Consider the following 24478-nt stretch of genomic DNA (forward strand, 5'->3'; position numbering starts at 1 on the left):
CTCAGCTATTTCAGAGGGTATTTAAGAGTCTACCACATAGTTGTGGGTCTGGAGTCACATGTAGGCCAGACCTGGTGAGGGCGGCAGATTTCCTTCCTAAAAGGCATTAGTGAACCAGATGAGTTTTACAACAATTGATTGATGGTCATCATGAGATTTTTGCTGAATGTAAATTCCACCATCTGTCATTGTGGGATTCAAACCAGGTTCCCAGAGCATTGACGTGGGCCTCTGCATTCCTAATCCAGGCCCCCAGAGCATTACCCAGGGTCTCTGGATTCCTAATCCAGGCCCCCAGAGCATTACCCAGGGTCTCTGGATTCCTAATCCAGGCCCCCAGAGCATTACCCAGGGTCTCTGGATTCCTAATCCAGGCCCCCAGAGCATTATCCAGGGTCTCTGGATTATTGTCCAGCGACAATACAACTACATTACTGGCTCCCCTGTACATTAAAGTGTTGCAAACTTTGCACTAGAAGGAAAACTGATAAAAGCAAGGTTCTGAAGAAATGGTTTGCATTTATTTTTGATATGTACTAAAGTTAAATTGATGACCTTTTCAAAGTGCCGGTTTATTATGGATAGTATGTTCGTTTCAAGAAAGCTGAATCCATCGAATGCCCACACTGCACAACGAGGCCATTCGGCCCTTGGAGTCTGAACCGACCCTCCAAAAGAGCACTCTACCCAGGCCCACTCCCTGCCCTATCCGCGTATTGGCCAATCCACCCAACCTACACATCTTTTGATTTTTGGAGGAAGCCCTCGCAGACATGGGGAGAATGTGGAAAGAATTTATTTATTTTTTAAAATGTATTTTATTACAAACGTGTCAAAACAGGTTACAGCGAATAACCACCTCAGGAAACATACTTCCCAATAATCAACTAGTCTGTACAGATTTTTCCCCTTTTTCACCTTTCCCGCAACGTACAGCCCCTCAAACATCCCCCACCTTTCCTCAACCCCCCCCCCCCGAAGAGCTCCTTAACTCATATTTTATCTTCTCTAATTGCAGGAAGTGATACAGGTCACCCAACCACGCCGCTACCCCCGGTGGCGATGCCGACCGCCATTCCAGCAAAATTCGCTGCCGTGCAATCAGAGAGGCGAAGGCCAAGACATAAGAACATAATAACTAGGAGCAGGAGTAGGCCATCTGGCCCCTCGAGCCTGCTCCACCATTCAATGAGATCATAGCTGATCTTTTGTGGACTTAGCTCCACTTTCCGGCCCGAACACCATAACCCTTAATCCCTTTATTCTTCAAAAAACTATCTATCTTTATCTTAAAAACATTTAATGAAGGAGCCTCTACTGCTTCACTGGCCAAGGAATTCCATAGATTCACAACCCTTTGGGTGAAGAAGTTCCTCCTAAACTCAGTCCTAAATCTACTTCCCCTTATTTTGAGGCTATGCCCCCTAGTTCTGCTTTCACCCACCAGTGGAAACAACCTGCCCGCATCTATCCTATCTATTCACTTCATAATCTTATATGTTTCTATAAGATCCCCCCTCATCCTTCTAAATTCCAACGAGTACAGTCCCAGTCTACTCAACCTCTCCTCGTAATCCAACCCCTTCAGCTCTGGGATTAACCTAGTGAATCTCCTCTGCACACCCTCCAGTGCCAGTACGTCCTTTCTCAAGTAAGGAGACCAAAACTGAACACACTACTCCAGGTGTGGCCTCACTAACACCTTATACAGTTGCAGCAGAACCTCCCTAGTCTTAAACTCCATCCCTCTAGCAGTGAAGGACAAAATTCCATTTGCCTTCTTAATCACCTGTTGCACCTGTAAACCAACATTTTGCGACTCATGCACTAGCACACCCAGGTCTCTCTGCACAGCAGCATGTTTTAATATTTTATCATTTAAATAATAATCCCATCCCATCGGCCTTCCTCCTCTCCATGAGCTCCGGCTTCTCTGAAACCCCAAATATCGCCACCAAAGGGTTTGGGTCCATCTCCTCCACTATCCTGGCTAAGACCGCGAACACTCCTGCCCAGGATCTTCCCAATTTTTCGCAACCCCAAAACATGTGCATGTGATTTGCTTGCCCCCGCCTACACCTCTCTCACTCATCTGCTACCCCCTGAAAGAACCCACTCATTCTCACCCGAGTCATATGCACCCTGTGCACCACCTTAAACTGTACCAGACTCATCCTTGCACAAGGTCCCATTTACTCTACGCAGTGCCTCACTCCATTCTCCCCTCCCATTTCTCCTTTATCTTCAACACCCGCTTGCCTCCCAGCTCCCCCAGCTACTTGTATATTTCCCCAATTCTCCCCTCCCCTTCCACATCCGGAAGCAGCAGTTGCTTCAGCAGGGAAGCTGGGGAACCCCCTCCAGAGTGCAAAGAATTTATATCACTGAGATAGTTAGTAAGTTGGTGGTTCAACAAACTGCAGCTGGTGGTAGTAGGTTACATATTTGTGCATACTGCCCTTTTAAAATAAAAACTTAACACTGGTATGCTAATACAAATTCACCAAATGTCAGTCCTTGTTCAATTGGTAGTTCTCATGCCTCTGAATCACTTATATTTTAAGGCATTCTAAGGATGTATTTCACTTTGATTACCTTTCTTGCCTTTGAGGGACAAGGTAGGGAGTTCAAGTCCCACGCCAGAGACTTAACCGTGTAATCTAGGCTGACCATCCAGTGCTATCCTGAGGGAGTGTTGCACCAGCAGAGGTGTCACCTTGTGTTGAGATGTTACACTAAGCTCCCTCAGCTGCATGTAATGGATCCTATAGCACAATTCAAAGGGGAGTTCACCCTGGTTTCCTGGCCCCTCAACAACATCTAAAACAGAGTACCCCATCAGTTAATTTCTTCCTAAGACATGGCTATACACAACAGTGACTGAGCTTAAATTAATTGGCTTTGTGATGTACAGAGGTTGTAAAAGACGCTGTAGAAATATGTGTTAGGTCTTTGTTTCACCTGCTTTGTAACTGGAAAATGAAAACTTGTGACTCCCCCTCCTGTTAGTTACGTGCTCACTGCCGGCTAAACTGGTTTTACCTGTTTCAAGTTTGCAGTTTTAGACTGGCAATTAATTTAGTCGAAGTCTAACATTAAAATAGGAACAATATCCTGACTTGAAGTCATGAAAATTCAAACATGGTAAACCAATTTATCCAGGGGTCAGGAGGCAGCCAAGGGAGTGCTGGGTGCCTTAAAGTTCACCCAGTTGTTTTTTGGCATTGTAGCTGTATAAGTGATGCACCGTCAATTACTACAAGACGAGAATGGTGGAATAATCAAGGCTTTATTGAGCAAGTTGTTGTGCCTCCTGTAGCTGGAACCAGAATGGCTGCAGCGCTGGAGAGCACACACTTTTATAGACTGCCTGCTGGGCGGAGCCAGCAGGCGGGGATTTACCATTGTACCTCTGTAGTGGGTGCCTGGAACTCACTACCGGAGGAGGTAGTGGAAGCAGGGACGATAGGGACATTTAAGGGGCATCTTGACAAATATATGAATAGGATGGGAATAGAAGGATACGGACCCAGGAAGTGTAGGAGATTGTAGTTTAGTCGGGCAGTATGGTCGGCACGGGCTTGGAGGGCCGAAGGGCCTGTTCCTGTGCTGTACATTTCTTTGTTCTTTGTTCTAATATACGGGCAGTGCTGTAATACATATAATATACCACTAGTGGTGACTACCACAATAAGCGAACCTAAGGTTTAAAACATGGTAGGAGATCCCAGACCCGTGTCGTGCTCCTCTTGTGGGAGTTCAGGGACACGTCCACTGACCCTGGCTCCTTTACGTGCAAGGAGATTGTCCAGCTTAGGCTCCTGTTAGACCGCTTGACAGCTCTGGAGCTGCGGATGGACTCACTTTGGAGCATCTGTGATGCTGAGGACGTCATGGATAGCACATTTAGCGCGTTGGTCACATCGCAAATAAAGAGTACTGAGGGAGATAGGGAATGGATGACTAACAGGCAGACAAAGAGTAGGAAGGCAGTGCAGGGATCCCCTGCGGTCATCTCCCTACAAAACAGGTATACCGTTTTGGATACTGTTGAGGCAGATGGCTCACCGGGAGAAGGCAGCAGTAGCCAAGTTCATGGCACCATGGCTGGCTCTGCTGCGCAGGAGGGCAGGAAAAAGAATGGTAGATCTATCGTGATAGGGGATTCGATTGTAAGGGGAGTAGACAGGTGTTTCTGTGGACGCAAACGAGACTCCAGGAAGGTATGTTGCCTCCCCGGTGCAAGGGTCCTGGATGTCTCAGAGCGGCTGTAGGACATTCTAAAGGGGGAGGGTGAACAGCCAGCTGTCGTTCCTACTCTTTGTTATAAATTTAGAGTGCATATAGGCACCAAAGACATAGGAAAAAAAAAACGGGATGAGGTCCTAGATGTTGAATTTAGGGAGTTAGGAGCTAAACTAAAAAGTAGGACCTCAAAGGTAGTAATCTCGGGATTGCTACCAGTGGCACGTGCTAGTCAGAGTACTAAACGACAGCACAGTGGTTAGCACTGCAGTCTCACGGCGCTGAGGTCCCAGGTTCGATCCCGGCTCTGGGTCACTGTCCGTGTGGAGTTTGCACATTCTCCCTGTGTTTGCGTGGGTTTCACCCCCACAACCCAAAGATGTGCAGGTTAGGTTGATTGGCCACGCTAAATTGCCCCTTAATTGGAAAAAATTAATTGGGCACTCTAAATTTATAAAAAAGAGCAGGAATGACAGGATAGACAGGATGAATGCCTGGCTTGAGAGATGGTGCAGGAGGGAGGGATTCAGATTTTTGGGACATTGGATTCAGTTCTGGGGGAGGTGGGACCATGACAAATTGGATGGTCTACGCCTGGGCAGAACTGGAACTAATGTCCTAGGGGGGTTGTTTGCTAGCGCTGTTGGGGAGCATTTAAACTAATGTGGCAGAACGGATGGGAACCGATGCAGGAAATCGGAGGGTAGTAAAGAGAAGATAGAAACAAAAGTCAGTGAGGAGAAAAGTGGAACGCAGAGAAACAGATGGTACTGTATTTATTTCAATGCAAGAGGGCTAATGGGCAAGGCAGATGAACTCAGGGCATGGATAGGTACATGGGATTGGGATATTGTAGCTATTACCGAAACATGGCTAAAGGAGGGGCAGGACTGGCAGCTCAATGTTCTGGCATCCAGATGCTGTAGGAAAGATAGAACAGGAGATAGGAGAGGAGGGGGAGTTGCATTTTTGATTAGGGACAATGTCACGGCAATACAGGGAGAGGATATATCCGAGGGTTCGCCCACTGAGTCTATATGGGTAGAACTGAAAAATAAGAAGGGAGAGATCACTTTGATAGGACTGTACTATAGGCCCCCAAATAGTCAGAGGGGTATTGAGGAGCAAATATGTAAAGAGATTACAGATAGCTGCCGGAAAAAAAGGGTGGTAATAGTTGGGGACTTTAACTATCCCAACATGAGGGCAGCACGGTGGTGCAGTGGTTAGCACAGCTGCCTCACGGCGCCGAGGTCCTAGGTTCAATCCCGGCTCTGGGTCACTGTCCGTGTGGAGTTTGCACATTCTCCCCGTGTCTGCATGGGTTTCGCCCCCATGACCCAAAGAGGTGCAGGTTAGGTGGATTGGCCACGCTAAATTACCCCTTAATTGGAAAAAATGAATTGGGTATTCTAAATTTTTAAAAAACCTTTTCCAACATTAACTGGGACAGCCATAGCACTAGGGGTTTGGGTAGAGGGAAATTTGTCGAGTGTATTCAGGAAGAATTCCTCATTCAATATGTGGATGGCCCGACTAGAGAGGGGGCAAAACTTGACCTCCTCTTGGGGAATGAGGAAGGACAGGTGACGGAAGTGTTTGTGACCAGTGACCATAATTCCATTAGTTTTAAGGTAGCTATGGAAAATGATAATTCTGGCCCAAAAGTTAAAATTCTAAATTGGGGCAAGGCCAATTTTGAGGGTATTAGGCAGAAACTTTCAACAGTTGATTGGGGAGCCTGTTTGCAGGCAAGGGGACAACTGGCAAGTTTAAAAATAAATTTAGAGTACCCAATTCATTTTTTCCAATTAAGGGGAAATTTAGCGTGGCCAATTCATCTACCCTGCACAGCTTTTGGGCTGTGGGGGTGAGACCCATGCAAACACGGGGAGAATGTGCAAACTCCCCACGGACAGTGACCCAGAGCCGTGATCAAACTGGGACCTTGGCACCGTGAGGCAGCAGTGCTAACCCACTGCGCCACATGTAAGTGGGAGTCTTTCAAAAAGGTGTTAACTAGGGTTCTGGGTGAACACATTCCTTTTAGAGTGAAGGATAAGGCTGGTAGAAGGAGGGAACCCTGGATGACTCGGGATATTGAGGCCATGGTCAAAAGGAAGAAGGAAGCATATGACATGCAAAGGCAGCTGGGATCAAGTGGATCCCCTGAAGAGTATTGGGCCTGTCGGAGGAGAGTTGAGAGAGAAATCAGGAAGGCAAAAAGGGGACATGAGATTGTGTTGGCAGATAAGGCAAAGGAAAATCCAAAGAGCTTTTACAGATACATAAAGGGCAAAAGAGTGATTAGGGAGAGGATAGGGCCTCTTAAGGACAAACAAGGTCATCTCTGCAGATCCACAAGGGATGGGAGAGGTCCTAAATCAATATTTCTCGTCAGTATTTACTGAGGAATGTACATATTACAGAGAAGGAGGTGCTGGAAGTATTAAAGCGCATCAAGATAGATAAATCCCCGGGACCTAATAAAATGTATCCCAGGATGTTGTGGGAGGCTAGGGAGGAAATTGCTGGCCCCCTAGCTGAGATATTAGAATCATCAACAGCCACAGGAGAGGTGCCTGAAGATTGGAGAGTAGCAAATGTCTATAAAATAATGAGGAGCATAGATAAGGTAGATAGTCAACATCTTTTCCTAAAGGTAGAGGAGTCTTGAACTAGAGGACATAGGTTTAAGGTGAGAGGGGAGATATACAAAAGAGACCAGAGGGAAAATTTCTTCACACAGAAGGTGGTGAGCATCTGGAACGAGCTGCCAGAGGCAGTGGTAGAGGCTGGTACAAATTTGTTCCTTTAAGAAGCAGTTAGACAGTTACATGGGCAGGGTGGGTATAGAGGGATATGGGCCAAATGCGGGCAAGTAGGACTAGCTTAGTGATAGAAACTGGGCGGCATGGATAAGCTGGGCCGAAGGGCCTGTTTCCATGCTGTAAACATCTATGACTCTATGATTGGGCAGAAAACCTAGATCACTAACTGTCCCTCTCTTTACTGGCCGTACTTAATGGCTGTTTTTTGCCAATGTGAAACTAGCTGTTCACTTCTTGAAAGATATGCATTATTACCACCGTAAATAGCATTTATTGAAATATGAGCGGCTGGAAAAGAGTGAATAGCACCAACCCTGCGTAATGGAGTGGTAAATCACAAAGCGAGAAGACCATAGAAGGGAAGGAGAAATAGGGAAATGATGAGGGGATAAGAGCGATGGTAACATAGAAAATAGGAGCAGGAGGAAGCCATTCGACCCACACCATTCATTATGATCATGACTGAATGTCCAACTCAATAGCCTAATCCTGCGCCCCCCACCCACTTCCTTTAATCCCTATTGCCCAAGAGCTATTTCCAATTCCTTCTTGAAAGCATACAATGTCTTGACCTCAACTACTTTCTGTGGTAGTGAATTCCACAGGCCGACCACTCTCTGTGTGAAGAGATTTCTCCTCACCTCAGTGCTAAATGGTCTACCCAGAATTCGCACTGTGATCCCTGGTTCTGACACACCCACACCATTGGGAACATCCTTCCTGCATCTACCATGTCCAGTCTTGTTAGAATTTTATAGGTTTCTATGAGATCCCCCCCCCCGCCCCCCATTCTTCTGATCTCCAGCAAATACAATCCTAACCGACTCAATCTGTCCTCAGAGTTCAGTCCCGCCATCCCAGGAGTCTGGTAAACCTTTGCTGCACTCCCTGTAGAGAAATAACATCCTTCCTCAGATAAGGAGACTAAAACTGCACACAATACTCCAGATATCACCTCACCAAGGCCCTGTATAACTGCAGCAAGACATCCCTGCTCATGTACTCAAATCCTCTCGCAATGAAGGCCAACATACCATTTGCCGCCTGTTGCATGCTTACCTTCAGTGACTGGTGCACGAGGACACCCAGGTCTTGTTGCACATTCCCCTCTCCTAATTTATGTCCATTCAGATAATAGTCTGCCTTCTCGTTTTTGCTGCCAAAGTGGATAACCTCGCATTTATCCAAATTATACAGCGTCTGCCATTCATTTGCCCACTCACTCAACTTGTCCAAATCACACTGAAGGATCTCTGCATCCTCCTCATCTAAATCATGTATATTGTGAAAAGTTGGGATCTCAGCACCGATCCCTGCAGTACTCCACTAGTCACTGTCCGCCCATTCGGACCTGTTTACTCCTGCTCTTTGTTTCCTGTCTGGTAAACAGTTTTCTATCCCTCTCAATACACTACCCCTAATCCCATGCTCTTTAATTTCACACACTAATCTCTTTTGTGGGACACTGTCAAAAACTTTTGAAAACCTTAGCAAACCACATCCATTGGCTCCCCCTCATCAACTCTACTAGTTCTATCCTCGAAGAATTCCAGTAGATTTGTCGAGCGTGATTCCCCCTTCATAAATCTGTGCTGACTCTGTACAATTCTGCCACTGTTTTCCAAGTGCTCTTCCATAATGGACTCCAGAAATTCCCCCACAAGGAATGTCAGGCTGACTGGTCTATAATGCTCTGTTTTCTCTCTACCTTCCTTTTTAAATAGTGGGGTTACATTTGTTACCCTCCAGTCTGTAGGAACTGTTGCAGAGTCTATAGAATCCTGGAAGATGACCACCAATGTATCCACTATTTCTAAGGCCAGTTCCTTCAGTACTCTGGGATGTAGATTATCAGGCCTTGGGGACTTATCAACCTTCGATTCCATCAATTTCCACAACACCATTTCCTTCAGTTCTTCCCTCTCACTAAACCCGGTGTTCCCCAAGGTTTCTGATATGTTATTTGTGTCCACCTTTGTGAAGACGGAACCCAAGTGTGTATTTAGTTGGTCAGCCATTTCTTTGTTCCCCATTATACATTCCCCTGTTTCTGACTGTAAGGGACCTACATTTGTCTTCACCAATCTTTTTCTCTTCACGTACCTATTGAAACATTTACAGTCAGTGTTTATATTCCCCGCAAGCTTACTCTTGTACTCTATTGTCCCCTATTAATCAATCCCTTGGTCCTCTTTTGCTGAATTCTAAACTTCTCCCAATGCTCGGTCTGTTTTATTTTTGCACCAGACAGGAATGAACAATTGTTGCATTTCCCCCATGCGCTCTTTGAATGTTCGCCATTGCCTATCCACCATCATCTCTTTTAGTAACATTTCCCAATGCATCAAAGCCATCTTGCGTCACATATCAACATAGTTTCCTTCATTAAGATTAAGACCCTAGACTTAAAATCAACGACATAATTCTCCATCTTGATGAAACATTCTATCATATTATCGGGAAAAAGAGGGAGTTGGAGATGTGGATAGGAGGAGTGAGGATGAGGATTGAAGGGTGTACAGTGGGAAACTGGGAGAGAGGGAGAAGCGATACATTGAAGGGGTAAAGGTGGCTGAGTGAGGGGGAAGTGGTCACTTGTAGGGTGCTGGATACCGTTTGGTAGACCCTAATGAAGTCTTTGTAGTTTTTAGTAGTTTAGTTATGTATTTACTAATCATGAGAACTATATGCATTAAGGAATCAAGTTAGGAACTGTCTCCATGCTGATGGTACAATTCTAAACTGCTTTGTCCATCGCTAAACTGACCCCTAAGGTGTCAGGTCATCATTGAGTGGGTGGTACTGTACGCAGTCCCACATTAATCATATATGTACCAGACCCTTATAGTCTTAATGATGTGGAGATGCCGGCGTTGGACTGGGGTGAGCACAGTACGAAGTCTTACAACAACAGGTTAAAGTCCAACAGGTTTGTTTCGATGTCACTAGCTTTCAGAGCGCTGCTCCTTCCTCAGGTGAATGAAGAGGTATGTTCCAGAAACACATATGTAGACAAATTCAAAGATGCCAGACAATGCTTGGAATGCGAGCATTAGCAGGTGATTAAATTGCATTGTCTGGCATCTTTGAATTTGTCTATATGTGTTTCTGGAACATACCTCTTCATTTACCTGAGGAAGGAGCAGCGCTCTGAAAGCTAGTGACATCGAAACAAACCTGTTGGACTTTAACCTGGTGTTGTAAGACTTCGTACTTATAGTCTTAGACCTCAGTAACAGTGGACACTGGGATTGACAGAGTGAAGGGAGGATTTTAAATTTGTTGATTTTATTCCTGTTGATTATGTTCCTGTTGATTTTATGCCTGTTTATTTTATTCTTGTTGATTGTATTCCTGTTGATTTTACTCTGGTTGATTGTATTCCTGTTGATTTTACTCTGGTTGATTGTATTCCTATTGATTTTACTCTTGTAGGTTGATTGTATTTCTGTTGGTCGATTGGATTCATGTTGATTTTACTCCTGTTGATTGTATTCATGCTGATTTTACTCCTTAATAAAGTAAAGGCCTCCCCGGGTCCCCTCCCACAACTCCTTTACCAGTACATCAATGACTATTTTGGTGCCGCTTCATGCTCTCGTCCGGACCTGGAAAAAATCATCAACTTCGCTTCCAGTTTCCACCCCTCCATCACTTTCACCTGGTCCATCGCAGACAATTCCCTTCCCTTCCTTGACCTTCCCGTCTCCATTTCCGGCAATAGACTATCTACTAATATCCTTTACAAGCCCACTGACCCCACAGCTATCTGGATGACAGCTCTTCACACCCTACACCCAGTACGGACTCCATCCATTTCTTGCAGCTACCTTCGCCTCCGTCACATTTGTTCCGATGATGCCACTTTCCAAAGTGGTGCTTCGAAAATGTGTTCCTTCTTCCTCAACCTTGATTTCCCACCTACAGTTGTTGACAGGGCCCTCAACAGCATGCAATCCATCTCCTGCGCTACGACCCTCACCCCCCCCCCCCCTCCCTCCCAGAACAAGGATAGAGTTGCTCTCCTTCTCAGATTTCATCCCACCAGCCTCCGTATGCAAAGCATAATCCTCTGCCATTTTTGCCAACTCCAGCGTGATGCCCCATCAAACACATCTTCCCTTCACTCACTCTGTCAGCTTTCCGCAGAGACCGTTCCCTCCGAGACAATCTAGTTCACTCCTCCACCATACCCAGTACCTGTCCCATCACCCAAGGCACCTTCCCATGCAATCGCAGAATGTGTAACACCTGCCCCTTTACCTCTTCCATGCTCAACATCCCAAAACACTCATTCCAGGTTAAGCAGCGTTTCACTTGCACCTCATTCAATCTGGTCTGTTGCATTCGCTGCTCCCAATGTGGTCTCCTCTATATCGGATAGATCAAACGCAGACTGGGTGATCGCTTTGCTGAGCATTTTCGGTCTGTGTGCATTCAGGACCCTGACCTACCCGTTGCTTGCCATTTTAAAACAAGACCCTGCTCCCATGCCCACATGTCTGTTCTTGGCCTGCTGCAATGTTCCAGTGAAGCTCCACTCAAACTGGAGGAACAGCATCTCATCTTCCGGTTAGGCCTTCCGGCCTGAACGTCGAATTCAACAACTTCAGATGATTAGCTCTACCCCACCTCAACATCTTTTATTGTCTTTTACCTTTTATTTCTGTCTTTCTTTATATAATTCCCCCCCCCACTCTTATCCCCCCTTTCCTTATCTCTTCTCCCCTTTTGCTTGCCCTTGCCCTTCCCCTCTCCCCCCCCCCAACTTTTTCTCAATTTGAGCTCTCTCCCACTCATGTCCCCCATCCTCTTTCCCCCCCCCCCCTATATCTGCCACAACTTACCCTCAGATCTTAGTTTCTCGGCTATTTGTCCTTTCACACCTTTTATTCTCTCTGGGGACTGCCATTAGCACTCTATTCCTTTGGTTTCTGTGGCTATGAATCATCTTTCATTCCCTCACCCTACAGTATAAATTTCCCACTTTCTGTGCCTTTTAGCTTTGACAAAGGGTCATTTGGACTCAACGTTAGCTCTTTTCACTCCTTACAGGATGCTGCCAGACCTGCTGAGATTTTCCAGCATTTTCTCTTTTGGTTTCTGATTTTACTCCAGTTGATTGTATTCTTTATTTTCTTTTAAAAAAATTTAGAGTACCCAATTATTTGTTTCCAATTAAGGGGCAATTTAGCCTGGCCAATGCACCGCCCCTGTTGATTGTATTCATGCTGATTTTACTCCTTTTGATTGTATTCATGCTGATTTTACTCCTGTTGATTGTATTCATGCTGATTTTACTCCTTTTGATTGTATTCATGCTGATTTTACTCCTGTTGATTGTATTCATGCTGATTTTACTCCTGTTGATTGTATTCACGCTGGTTTTACTCCTGTTGATTGTATTCACGCTGATTTTACTCCTGTTGATTGTAATCACGCTGATTTTACTCCTGTTGATTGTATTCACGCCGATTTTACTCCTGTTGATTGTAATCACGCTGATTTTACTCTTGTTGATTGTATTCACGCCGATTTTACTCCTGTTGATTGTATTCACGCCGATTTTACTCCTGTTGATTGTAATCACGCTGATTTTACTCTTGTTGATTGTATTCACGCCGATTTTACTCCTGTTGATTGTATTCACGCCGATTTTACTCCTGTTGATTGTAATCACGCTGATTTTACTCCTGTTGATTGTATTCACGCCGATTTTAGTCCTGTTGATTGTATTCATGTTGATTTCACACGTTCGTACTCTTGTTGGTTGTATGCTAGTTGGTTGACTGTATTCTAATACCCAGCCCCTGTACGCGCAGGCGCGGTTGTCGGGCGGAGAGTGCGCAGGCGCGGTTGCCGGGCGGAGAGTGCGCAGGCGCGGTTGTCGGGCGGAGAGTGCGCAGGCGCAGTTGCCGGGCCCGGCCGAGGTCAGGGGTCGCAGTCCTGGGCCTGAGGCGATGGCGGCGGTTCCTCCTCGACCCGGCTCCCGCCTTTTGCTGCTGCTGCTGGCCGTGTGTCTGCGGGCGGAGGCCGGGCCCGCTCACCGGCCGGAAGTTCACAGTTTGCGGGGAAACGGCTGGAAAATCCGCAACGGGAACGGCAGCGTGAGCGCGGCGGCGACGGTCCCGGGGAGCGCGCACAGCGCCCTGCTCGGCGCCGGCACCATCCAGGCAAGGGAGGAGGGAGGGGGGGGGGGGGGCGCGGGGGCGGGGGGCGCGGGGGCGGGGCCTGCGGGGGGGGCGGGGCCTGGGGGGAGGGGCGCGGGGGCGGGGCCTGCGGGGGGCGGGGCCTGGGGGGGAGGGGCGCGGGGGCGGGGCCTGGGGGGGAGGGGCGCGGCCTGGGGGGGAGGGGCGCGGGGGCGGGGCCTGGGGGGGAGGGGCGCGGGGGCGGGGCCTGGGGGGGGAGGGGGCGCGGGGGGCGGGGCCTGGGGGGGAGGGGCGCGGCCTGGGGGGGAGGGGCGCGGGGGCGGGGCCTGGGGGGGAGGGGCGCGGGGGCGGGGCCTGGGGGGGGAGGGGGCGCGGGGGGCGGGGCCTGGGGGGAGGGGGCGCGGGGGCGGGGCCTGGGGGGAGGGGAATGGGGGGTGGGGAATGGGGGAGGGGCGGGGAGGGGACTAGAGGGCAGGGCCTGGGGGGGAGGGGCCTGGGGGGGCGGGGAGGGGAATGGGGGCACGGGGAATGGGGGAGGGGCCTGGGAGGGCGGGGACAGGGCGGGGACTAGAGGGCAGGGCCTGGGGGGGCTGGCATGGTGGTCCACACTGGCACGGTCACAAGCACGGGGAAGGGGTCAGCACTGGCACGGCGTTTCTGTTCTGTAAATTATAAAATAGATTCAAAGAAATCAAAATTGCATTTCATTTTTCTCTCTTAAATTTAGAGTACCCAATTATCTTTTTCCAATTAAGGGACAATTTAGCGTGTCCAACCCACCTAACCTGCACATTTTTGGGTTGTGGGGGCGAAACCCACGCAGACACGGGGAGAATATGCAAACTCCACACGGACAGTGACCTAGAGCCTGGATCGAAGCCCGGTCCTCAGCGCCGTGAGGTAACAGTGCTAACCACTGTGGTGCCCAAAAATGTCATTTTAGACGAAGTGAGGTGAGAGTGACTGCCCTATGGGCAGCACGGTAGCACAGTGGTTAGCATAGTTGTTTCACAGCTCCAGGGTCCCAGGTTCGATTCCCGGCTTGGTCACTGTGCGGAGTCTGCACGTTCTACCCATCTCTGCACGTTCTCCCCATCTCTGCACGTTTTCTCCGTGTGTGCGTGGGTTTCCTCCCACAGTCCAAAGATGTGCAGGTTAGGTGGATTGGTCAAGCTAAATTGCCCTTGGTGTCCAAAAAGACGGTTAGATGGGATTACAGGGATAGGGTGGTGTTGAGGGGATAGGGTAGATGTTGGGCCTAGGTGGGGTGTTCTTTCCAAGGGCCGGTGTAAACTCAATGGGCCAAATGGCTTCCTTCTGCACTGTAGATTCTATGGTTCTGACATCAAGGCAGCATGTGACTGAGAATGGAATCAAGGAGCCCTAGCTAAACTGGAGTCAGTGGGAATCAGGGGGAAACTCTCCAATGGCTGGAGTCATACCCGGACAAAGGAAGATGGTCAATCATCTCAGTTCCAGGACTTCGCTGCAGGAGTTCCTCAGGGTAGTCTCCTGGGCCCAACTATCTTCAGGTCTTCATCAATGGCCATTCACAACTCCTTAGATAATGAAGGAGTCCGTGTCCGAATGCAGCAGGACCTGGAGCACGGTAGCACAGTGCTTAGCACTGTTGCTTCATAGCGCCAGGGACCCGGGTTCGATTCCTGGCTTGGGTCACTGACTGTGCGGAGTCTGCACGTTCCCCCCGTGTCTGCATAGGTTTCCCATGGGTGCTCCGGTTTTCTCCCACAAAGTCCCGAAAGGCGTGCTTGTTTGGTAATTTGGACATTCTGAATTCTCCCTCCGTGTACATGAACAGGTGCCGGAGTGTGAAGACTAGGGACTTTTCACAGTAACTTCATTGCTGTCTTTCTATTTGCGACAATAATAAAGATTATTATTATTACAATATCCAGACTTGGGCTGACAAGTGGCAAGTTACATTTGTGCCACACAAGTGTCAGGCAATGACCATCTCCTGCATAAGAGGATCTAACCATCGCCCCATGACATTCAATGGCATTACCATCATTGAATCCCCAACAATCAACATCAAAAGTGATGCGAATGTGAAAATCGCACTGGATGAAATATTCACCACCACAAATAGCATTGAAACGAAACATCCCGAGGCCTTATTCATTGTAGCTGGGGACTTCAATCAGGCCAAGCTCAAGAGCGTACTACCAAGTTACCACCAACACGTCACCTGTTCCACCAGAGGCCCAAACATCCTGCACCACTGCTACACAAATATCAAACATGCCTACCGCTCTATCACCCGCCCACACTTTGGCAAATCTAACCACAAGGCTATGCTGCTCCCGGCTTATGAGCAAAATCTGAAGCGGGAGAATCCGTCAAAGAAAGTCGTGCATTGTTGGTCTGAGAAATCGGATGATCTCCTACGGGACTGCTTAGAGTCAGTGGACTCTGTGACCAGCCTGAACGGGTACGCCACTACAGTAACTGACTTCATTAGTAAGTGTGTCGAAGACTGTGTGCCAAAGAAGCAAATCCGCGTGTTTCCCAACCGGAGACCCTGGATGAACAGGGATATCCACTGCTTGCTGAAGTCTAGGTCTGAGGCGTTCAAGTCAGGTGACCAGATGTGATCTAAAGAAATCCATCAAAGATGCCAAAAGACAGTACCAGACCAAGCTTGAATCCCAGGCTAGCCACACGGATCCCCGCCGTTTATGGTAAGGTCTGCAAGATACAACGCGCTACAAGATGAAGGCATGTAAAATCGTCGGCTCCAACGCACCCCTCCCTGATGAGAACGCATTCTATGCCCGCTTTGAGCAAGAGGTCAGCGAGAGTGAGCCCTCCACCCCAGAAGCCGTGGATGAACTTGTATCTGAGATCACCCTATTACAGAAAGGATATTATTAAACTAGAAAGAGTGCAGAAAAGATTTACTAGGATGTTACCGGGACTTGATGGTTTGAGTTATAAGGAGAGGCTGGATAGACTGGGACTTTTTTCCCTGGAGCGTAGGAGGCTTAGGGGTGATCTTATAGAGGTCTATAAAATAATGAGGGGCATAGATAAGGTAGATAGTCAACATCTTTTCCCAAAGGTAGGGGAGTCTAAAACTAGAGGGCATAGGTTTGAGGGGAGAGATTCAGAAGGGCCCAGAGGGGCAATTTCTTCACTCAGAGGGTAGTGAGTGTCTGGAATGTGCTGCCAGAGGTAATAGTAGAGGCGGGTACAATTGTGTCTTTTAAAAAGCATTTAGATAGTTACATGGGTAAGATGGGTATAGAGGGTTATGGGCCAAGTACGGGCAAGTAGGACTAGCTTAATGGTAAAAACTGGGCAGCATGGACTGGTTGCGCCGAAGGGCCTGTTTCCATGCTGTAAACTTCTATGATTCTATCACCACTGCAGACGTCAGAGCAGCCTTCTCGAAGGTCAACCCATGGAAAGCTACTGGCCCGGATGGGGTACCCGGACGAGCACTCGGGTCTTGCGCGGATCAGCTGCCGGGGGTATTCGCAGACATCTTCAACCTCTCTTTACAACAATCAGGTCCCTATCTGCTTCAAGAAGACGACCATCATCCACGTACCACAAAAACGTCAAGCAGCGTGCCTTAATGACTATCGTCCAGTTGCTCTGACATCCATTGGAATGAAGTGCTTTGAAAGGTTAGTCATGGCATGAATCAACTCCAGCCTCCCGGATTGCCTTGATCCACTACAGTTCGCCTACCGCTGCAACAGGTCCACAGCAGACGGCATCTCCCTGGCCCTGCACTCTACCCTGGAACACCGGGATAACAAAGACACCTATGTCAGACTCCTATTTATCGACTACAGCTCAGCCTTCAACACCATCATTCCTATGAAACGCATCTCCAAACTCCATTGCCTTGGCCTCGTCTCCTCCCTCTGCGACTGGATCCTGAACTTTCTAACCCACAGGCCACAATCAGTAAAGATAGGCAACAACACCTCCTCCACGGTCATCCTCAACACCAGTGCCCCACAAGGCTGTGTCCTTAGCTCCCTACTATACTCCTTATACACCTATGACTGACTGTGTGGCCAAATTCCCCTCCAACTCGATTTTCAAATTTGCTGATGACACCACCGTAGTGGGTCGGATTTCAAACAATGACGAGACAGACCACAGGAATGAGATAGAGAATCTGGTGAACTGGTGCGACGACAATAATCTCTCCCTCAATGTCAAGAAAAAGCGTAGTGGGGAACTTGCCTCTGTCGACATCAATGAGAACGAAGTAGAAAGGGTCGAGAGCTTCAGGTTTTTAGGTGTACAGATCACCAACAGCCTGTCCTGGTCCCCCCATGCCGACACTATAGTTAAGAAAGCCCACAACGACTCTACTTTCTCAGAAGATTAAGGAAATTTGGCATGTCAGCTATGACCCTCACCAACTTCTACAGATGCACCATAGAAAGCATTCTTTCTGGTTGTATCACAGCTTGGTATGGAGCCTGCTCTGCCCAAGACCACGGGAAACTACAAAAGGTCGTGAATGTAGCCCAGTCCATCACGCAAACCAGCCTCCCATCCATTGACGCTATCTATAATTCCCGCTGCCTCAGAAAGGCAGCCAGCATAATTAAGGACCCCACGCACCCCGGACATACTCTCTTCCACCTTCTTCCGTCAGGAAAAAGATACCAAAGTTTGAGGTCACGTACCAACCGACTCAAGATCAGCTTCTTCCCTACTGCCACCAGACTTTTGAATAGACCTACCTCATATTAAGTTGATCTTTTCTCTACACCTTGCTATAACCGTAACATTATATTCTGCAGTCTCTCCTTCCTTCCCTATGTACGGCATTGTTTGTACAGCATGCAAGAAACAACACTTTTCACTGTAAACTAATACAGTTGACAATAATAAATCAAATCAAATCCTGGGGGTTACCATTGATCAGAAACTGAACTGAACCCAGCCACATTAATACTGTGGCTACCAGGGCAGGTCAAAGAGTAGCAATCCTCTGGTGAGTAACTCACCACCTGACTCCCCATGACCTGCTCCGACAGCACTCCAGCAGATCAACATGCTTGATTGCTCCCCCCCTCCACCTAGCTGTGGTAGTGGATGGAAGATATTCCACCTGGAGGTCGGCGACCAGTGGTGTCCCGCAAGGATCTGTTCTGGGACCTCTGCTCTTTGTGGTTTTTATAAATGACTTGGATGAGGAAGTGGAAGGGTGGGTTAGTAAGTTTGCCGATGACACGAAGGTTGGTGGAGTTGTAGATAGTGTTGAGGGTTGTTGCAGGTTACAACAGGACATTGACAGGATGCAGAGCTGGGCTGAGAGGTGGCAGATGGAGTTCACCCTTGATAAATGTGAAGTGATTCATTTTTGAAGGTCGAATTTGAATGCTGAATACAGGGTTAAAGGCAGGATTCTTGGAAGTGTGGAGGAACAGAGGGATCTTGGGGTCCACGTACATAGATCCCTCAAAGTTGCCACCCAGTTGATAGGGTTGTTAAGAAGGTGTATGGTGTGTTGGCTTTCATTAACAGGGGGATTGAGTTTAAGAGCCGCGAGGTTTTGCTGCAGCTTTATAAAACTCTAGTTAGACCACATTTGGAATATTGTGTCCAGTTCTGGTCGCCTCATTATAGGAAGGATGTGGATGCTTTGGAGAGGGTGCAGAGGAGATTTACCAGGATGCTGCCTGGACTGGAGGCATGTCTTGTGAAGAAAGGTTGAGGGAGCGAGGGCTTTTCTCACTGGAGTGAAGAAGACAGAGAGGTGACTTGATAGAGGTGTACAAGGTGATGAGAGGCATGGATAGAGTGGATAGCCAGAGACTTTTCCCCAGGGTGGAAATGGCTGTCACGAGGGGACATAATTTTAAGGTGATTGGAGGAAGGTCTCGGGGAGATGTCAGAGGTTCTTTACACAGAGAGTGGTGGGTGTGTGGAATGCACGGCCAACGGAGGTGGTGGAGTCAGAGTCATTAGGGGCATTTAAGCGACTCTTAGACAGACACATGGACAGCAGTAAATTGAAAGGGTGTGGGTTAGGTTGATCTTAGATTAGGATAAATGGTCGGCACAACATAGCGGGCTGAAGGGCCTGTACTGTGCTGTACTGTTCTATGTTCTAAACATTCAAGCCCTCCACCGACGAACAGTGGCAACCGTGTGTACCATCTACAAGATGCACTGCAATAACTCACCAAGGTTCCTTAGACAGCACCTCCCAAACCCATGACTGCTAATATCTAGAAGGACAAGAGCAGCCAATACATGGGAACCCCACCACCTGGAAGTTCCCCTCCAAGTCACTCACTATCCTGACTTGGAAATGTATCATTGTTCCTTCAGTGTCACTGGGTCAAAATCCTGGAACTCCCTCCCTAACAGCACTGTGGGTGTACCTTCACCACATGGACTGCAGCTGTTCAAGAAGGCAGTTCACCACTACCTTCCCAAGGGCATTAAGGGATGGGCAATAAATGCTGGCCTAACCAGTGACACCTACATCCCGTAAATGAATAAAAAAAAAACACCAGGAATCTGTTAGTGAGATATCGTACGTGAATTTAACTCTCGATTTTTACTTATAGGATCCTTACTATAGGTTTAATGATGATGCCTATAGATGGATTGCATTGGATAATTGGACATATAGCCGGATATTCACACTACCGTCTGATGTCAGGTTAGTACAAATGCTGCGATTCCTAGACAGTTGTTGGCAGAGCGGACTATGGGATTGAAAACTAAGTGGTTTTTGCTTCCTATCCTTTGACATTGGGAGATGCCCTTTGAGTGGGAGAAAGGGTAAACTACCTTGCTAGGACTTGTAATTCCAATGGCAAGCTGTTTTTGGAACTTTCTGACCTGTTAATTTACAATTAGATTCATGTACATAACTAATATCTGCAGTGTGTTGCACCTTGAAAGTTTTGCACAACATGTTACACCCAGGATATCAGGCTTCACTAAAGTGACTATAGGTTTAAGCAGAGTGGTGTCTGTGCTGTCCCGTCCACTCCCTGACCTCCCCGCCCTCTAACCTCTCTGTTCTCCTCATTCCTAAATTTCCGTTGCTCTGTCCGACTGTTTGTTTGACATACAATTTTGGATAAGTTCCGATTTGCTCCAGATAGACATAGGGAAGAGCAAAGGCGTTGTCTTTGACCCCAACACACATTCTGTTCCCTCACTACAAGTCCATTATCTGACCCGCAGTGTCTCAGCCTGACATTAGGCTGAGTTCTTGTTCTACCCAGAGCCAAGTTTGTTTTTATTCCTTCACAGGAGACTGGCGTTTCTGGCTCGGCAGCATTTTTATTGCCCATCCCTGATTGTCCTCGCAAAGGTGGTGGTGAGCCGTCTTACTGAGCGGCTGCAGTCCCAGTGGTGTAGGTACACCCACAGTGCTGATAGGGAGGGAGTTCCAGGATTTTGATCCAATGACAATGATGAGAAGGGTGTGTGACTTGGAGGGGATCTTCTGGATTGTGATGGTCGCATGCATTTGATGCCCTTGTCCGAGTCGGTAGAGATCACTGATTTAGCTGGTGCAGTCTAAGGAACCTTGATGACTTCCTGCAGTGAATCTTTAAAGTAGATCTTTTCATCTGATTCAATTTCTTTCTTATAACAGTAAGTGGAAGAGAGTAAATCTGGTTTGTGATGGACTCGACACTGTTGCAACAATCCTCATCAACAATATCACAGTTGGGACGTCAAACAACATGTTTAGTCGATATGTGAGTTAAACCTTATCAAACTCATATAACACTGGAAATGCAGAGATTGCTTATTTAGAATCGTAGAAGTTTACAGCTTGGAACTCTAAAAGTCTTAGTAATTTAAAAATAATATTTAAAGAATAATAAGATTCCGGCATATAATGTATGGCCACTTTCTCCATTTCACATATTTATCAAAAGAAGGTTTGAAACTCATGCCAGTCTAATGCTACATTTTCTGGTTGACTCATTGATCTTTTGAAGCATGGTTGCCCCGGTATGTATATATGGCTGACAATTTGAGGATACCGTTAAATTTAAAAAATATATAAATTTAGAGCACCCAATTATTTTTTCTCCAATTAAGGGGCAATTTAACGTGGCCAATCCACCTAACCGCACACCTTTGGGTTGTGGGGGTGAAACCCACACAGACATGGGGAGAATGTGCAAACTCTACACGAACAGTGACCCGGGATTCGAACCCGGGTTCTCAGCGTCTCCTCATTAACAAGAGCCTTCTCCGGGCTACCAAGGAGGCAAAGGCCAGAACTCCGGCCTCTTTCGACTCCTGCACTCCCGGATCGTCTGATACCCCAAATATCGCTATCCCCCAGCTCGGTTTTACCCGAGTATCCAAGACCTTGGACATGGCCTTTGCAAAGCCCTTCCAAAATTCCGTAAGTGCCAGGCATGTCCAGAACATATGGGCATGGTTTGCTGGGCTCCCTGAACACCTCACGCACCTGTTCTCTACCCCAAAAAACCTACTAATTCTCGCCCTTGTCATGTACGCCCGGTGCACCACCTTAAACTGAATCAGGCTAAGCCTGGCGCAAGATGAGGAGGAATTGACCCTGCCCAGGGCATCAGCCCACAGGCCCTCATCCAGCTCCTCCCGCAGCTCCTCCTCCCACTTGCCCTTCAGTTCTTCCACCAAGGCCTCCTCCGCCTCCTGCAGCTCCTGGTATATGTCCGAAACTTTGCCATCCCCCACCCACACCCCCGAGACCACCCTGTCCTGTATCCTCCGGGCAGGCAGCAGCGGAAATTCCCCCACCTGTTTTTTCACAAATACCCGAACCTGCAGGTACCTAAAGGTGTTCCCCGGGGGCAACCCAAATTTCTCCTCCAGCGGCCTCAGACTGGCAAAAGTCCCGTCGATAAACAAATCCCCCATCCTTCTGATTCCCGCCCTTTGCCAGCCTAGGAACCCACCGTCTATCCTACCTGGAACGAACCTTTGGTTGTTCCGTATCGGGGTCCAAACTGAGGCCCCTATCTCCCCCTATGCCGTCTCCACTGCCCCCAAATCCTCAGTGTCGCCGCCACCACCGGGCTCGTGGTATACCGCGTCGGCAGAAGCGTCAACGGTGCCGTCACCAGTGCCCCCAAACTAGTATCTATACAGGATGCCGCCCCCTCTCTCTCCATTCCCCGTTTCCGAATCATCGACACATTCGCTGCCCAGTAATAACTGCACAGGTTCGGCAGCGCCAAACCCCCCCGACTCTTATTTGCCCACACAAATCCCGTGATACTCCTATTTACCCGCTTGAAAAAGGACTTGGGGATGAGAATGGGCAGGCACTGAAACACGAGCAAGAACCTAGGGAAGACCGTCATCTTTACGGACTTCAACCTGCCCGACAGGGAGAGTGGCAACACATCCCACCTCCTAAAGTCCTCCTCCATCTGACCCACCAGCCGCGCTAAATTGAGCTTGTGCAAGACCCCCCAGCTCTTGGCCACCTGGATGCCCAAGTACCGAAAGCTCCTCTCCACCATCTTGAGCGGTAGCTCCTCCAACCTCTCTTCCTGGCCCCTTGCATGCACCACAAAAAGCTCGCTTTTTTCCACGTTTAGCTTGTATCCCGAAAAGTCTCCAAAATCCCTAAGAACCTGCATGACCTCCCGCGTCCCCTCCACCGGATCCGCAATATACAAAAGCAGGTCATCCGCATACAGCGAAACACGGTGCGGCCCCCCCCCCCCCCCCCCCGAACCAACCCCCTCCAGTTTCTGGACTCCCTCAACGCCATGGCCAGCAGCTCAATCGGCAAGGCAAACAGCAGGGGGGACAAAGGGCACCCCTGCCTCGTTCCACGGTATAACCTAAAGTACCCTGACCGCAGCCGGTTCGTCGACACACTCGCTACCGGGGCCTGGTACAACAATTTGACCCACCCTATGAATTCCTCCCCAAATCCAAATCTGCCTAACAAGTCCCAGAGGTACTCCCACTCCACCCGATCAAAGGCCTTCTCCGCGACCATTGCCACTACCACTTCTGCGTCCCCACCCTCCGAGGGCATCATGATCACATTCAGGAGCCCCCGCACATTCGTATTCAGCTGCCTGCCCCTTCACAAACCCCGTCTGATCCTCATGAATCACTCCTGGGACTCAATCCTCGTGGCCAAAATCTTGGCCAACAGCTTGGCATCCACATTAAGGAGTGAAATCGGCCTATAGGAGCCGCATTGCAGCGGGTCCTTATCCCGCTTGAGGATAAGCGAGATCAGAGCCTGCGACATAGTCGGGGGAAGGATACCCTTTTCCTCAGCCTCGTTAAAAGTTCTCAACAACAGCGGGCCCAACACCTCCGAGAATTTCCTATAGAACTCTACGGGGAACCCATCCGGCCCCGGGGCCATGCCCGCCTGCATACTCCCCAACCCCTTAACTAGCTCCTCCATCCCAATCGGGGCCCCCAGTCCCTCTATCCGCCCTTCCTTTGGGAACCTCAGTTGGTCCAGGAACTGCCTCATCCCCTCCCCACCCTCCGGGAGTTCTGACTTATACAGTTTACCATAGAAGTCCGTAATCTCCCTCTTCTGCAGCTGGTGCGCCAGCATCTGATTTGCCCTCTCCCCATACTCATACACTGCTCCCTGTACCTTCCTCAACTGGGCCTCAGCCTTCCCCGTGGTTAGCAAGTCAAACTCCGTTTGGAGGCTCCGGCTCTCATTCAGCAGCCCCTCCTCGGGTGATTCCACATACCTTCTATCTACCCTCAGTATCTCCCCCACCAATCCCTCCCTCTCCATCCTCTCCCTCTTTTCCCTGTGGGCCCTGATTGAGATTAACTCCCCCCTGACCACTGCCTTCAGCGCCTCCCAGACCACACTCACTGCCACCTCCCCATTATCATTGGCCTCCACATATCTTTGGATGCACATCTGGACTCGCCCACAGACCTCCTCATCCGCCAGTAGTCCCACGTCCATTCGCCACAGCGGGCATTGGCCTGTCTTCTACCCCACCCCCAGCTCCACCCAGTGCGGGGCATGGTCCGAGAACGCAATGGCCGAATACTCCGCAATCTCGAGATCAGCGCCCTGCTTAGCACAAAAAAAATCTCTCCGCGAGTAAGCTTTGTGTACATGGGAGAAGAAGGAAAACTCCCTTGCCCTTGGCCTGACAAATCTCTACGGATCCACTCCCCCATCTGGTCCACCCCCCATTACCAAACTACATGACTCCAGATCCGGAATCCGACTCAGCATCTGCTTCATGAACCCCGCATCGTCCCAGTACGGAGCAT

The 24478-nt window shown here is 48.7% G+C and overlaps 1 protein-coding gene across 2 annotated transcripts in view; it reads left to right on the top strand.

The window, feature by feature from the left end:
- The first annotated feature begins 13004 nt into the window (after nt 1–13004).
- Nucleotides 13005–24478, top strand: part of manba (mannosidase, beta A, lysosomal) — a 159278-nt gene continuing 147804 nt past the window's right edge. The window contains exons 1-3 of one of the 2 annotated variants that reach the window (XM_072495205.1): nt 13005–13249; nt 19798–19892; nt 20844–20949. In XM_072495205.1, the coding sequence (XP_072351306.1) occupies nt 13037–13249; nt 19798–19892; nt 20844–20949 (414 nt within the window). In that variant the 5' untranslated portion in view covers nt 13005–13036. The remainder of the gene's footprint in view (nt 13250–19797; nt 19893–20843; nt 20950–24478) is intronic. The other variant, XM_072495206.1, reaches the window with a different exon arrangement.

This window comes from Scyliorhinus torazame, chromosome 3 (genome assembly GCF_047496885.1).
Source record: "Scyliorhinus torazame isolate Kashiwa2021f chromosome 3, sScyTor2.1, whole genome shotgun sequence".
Taxonomy (NCBI): domain Eukaryota; kingdom Metazoa; phylum Chordata; class Chondrichthyes; order Carcharhiniformes; family Scyliorhinidae; genus Scyliorhinus; species Scyliorhinus torazame.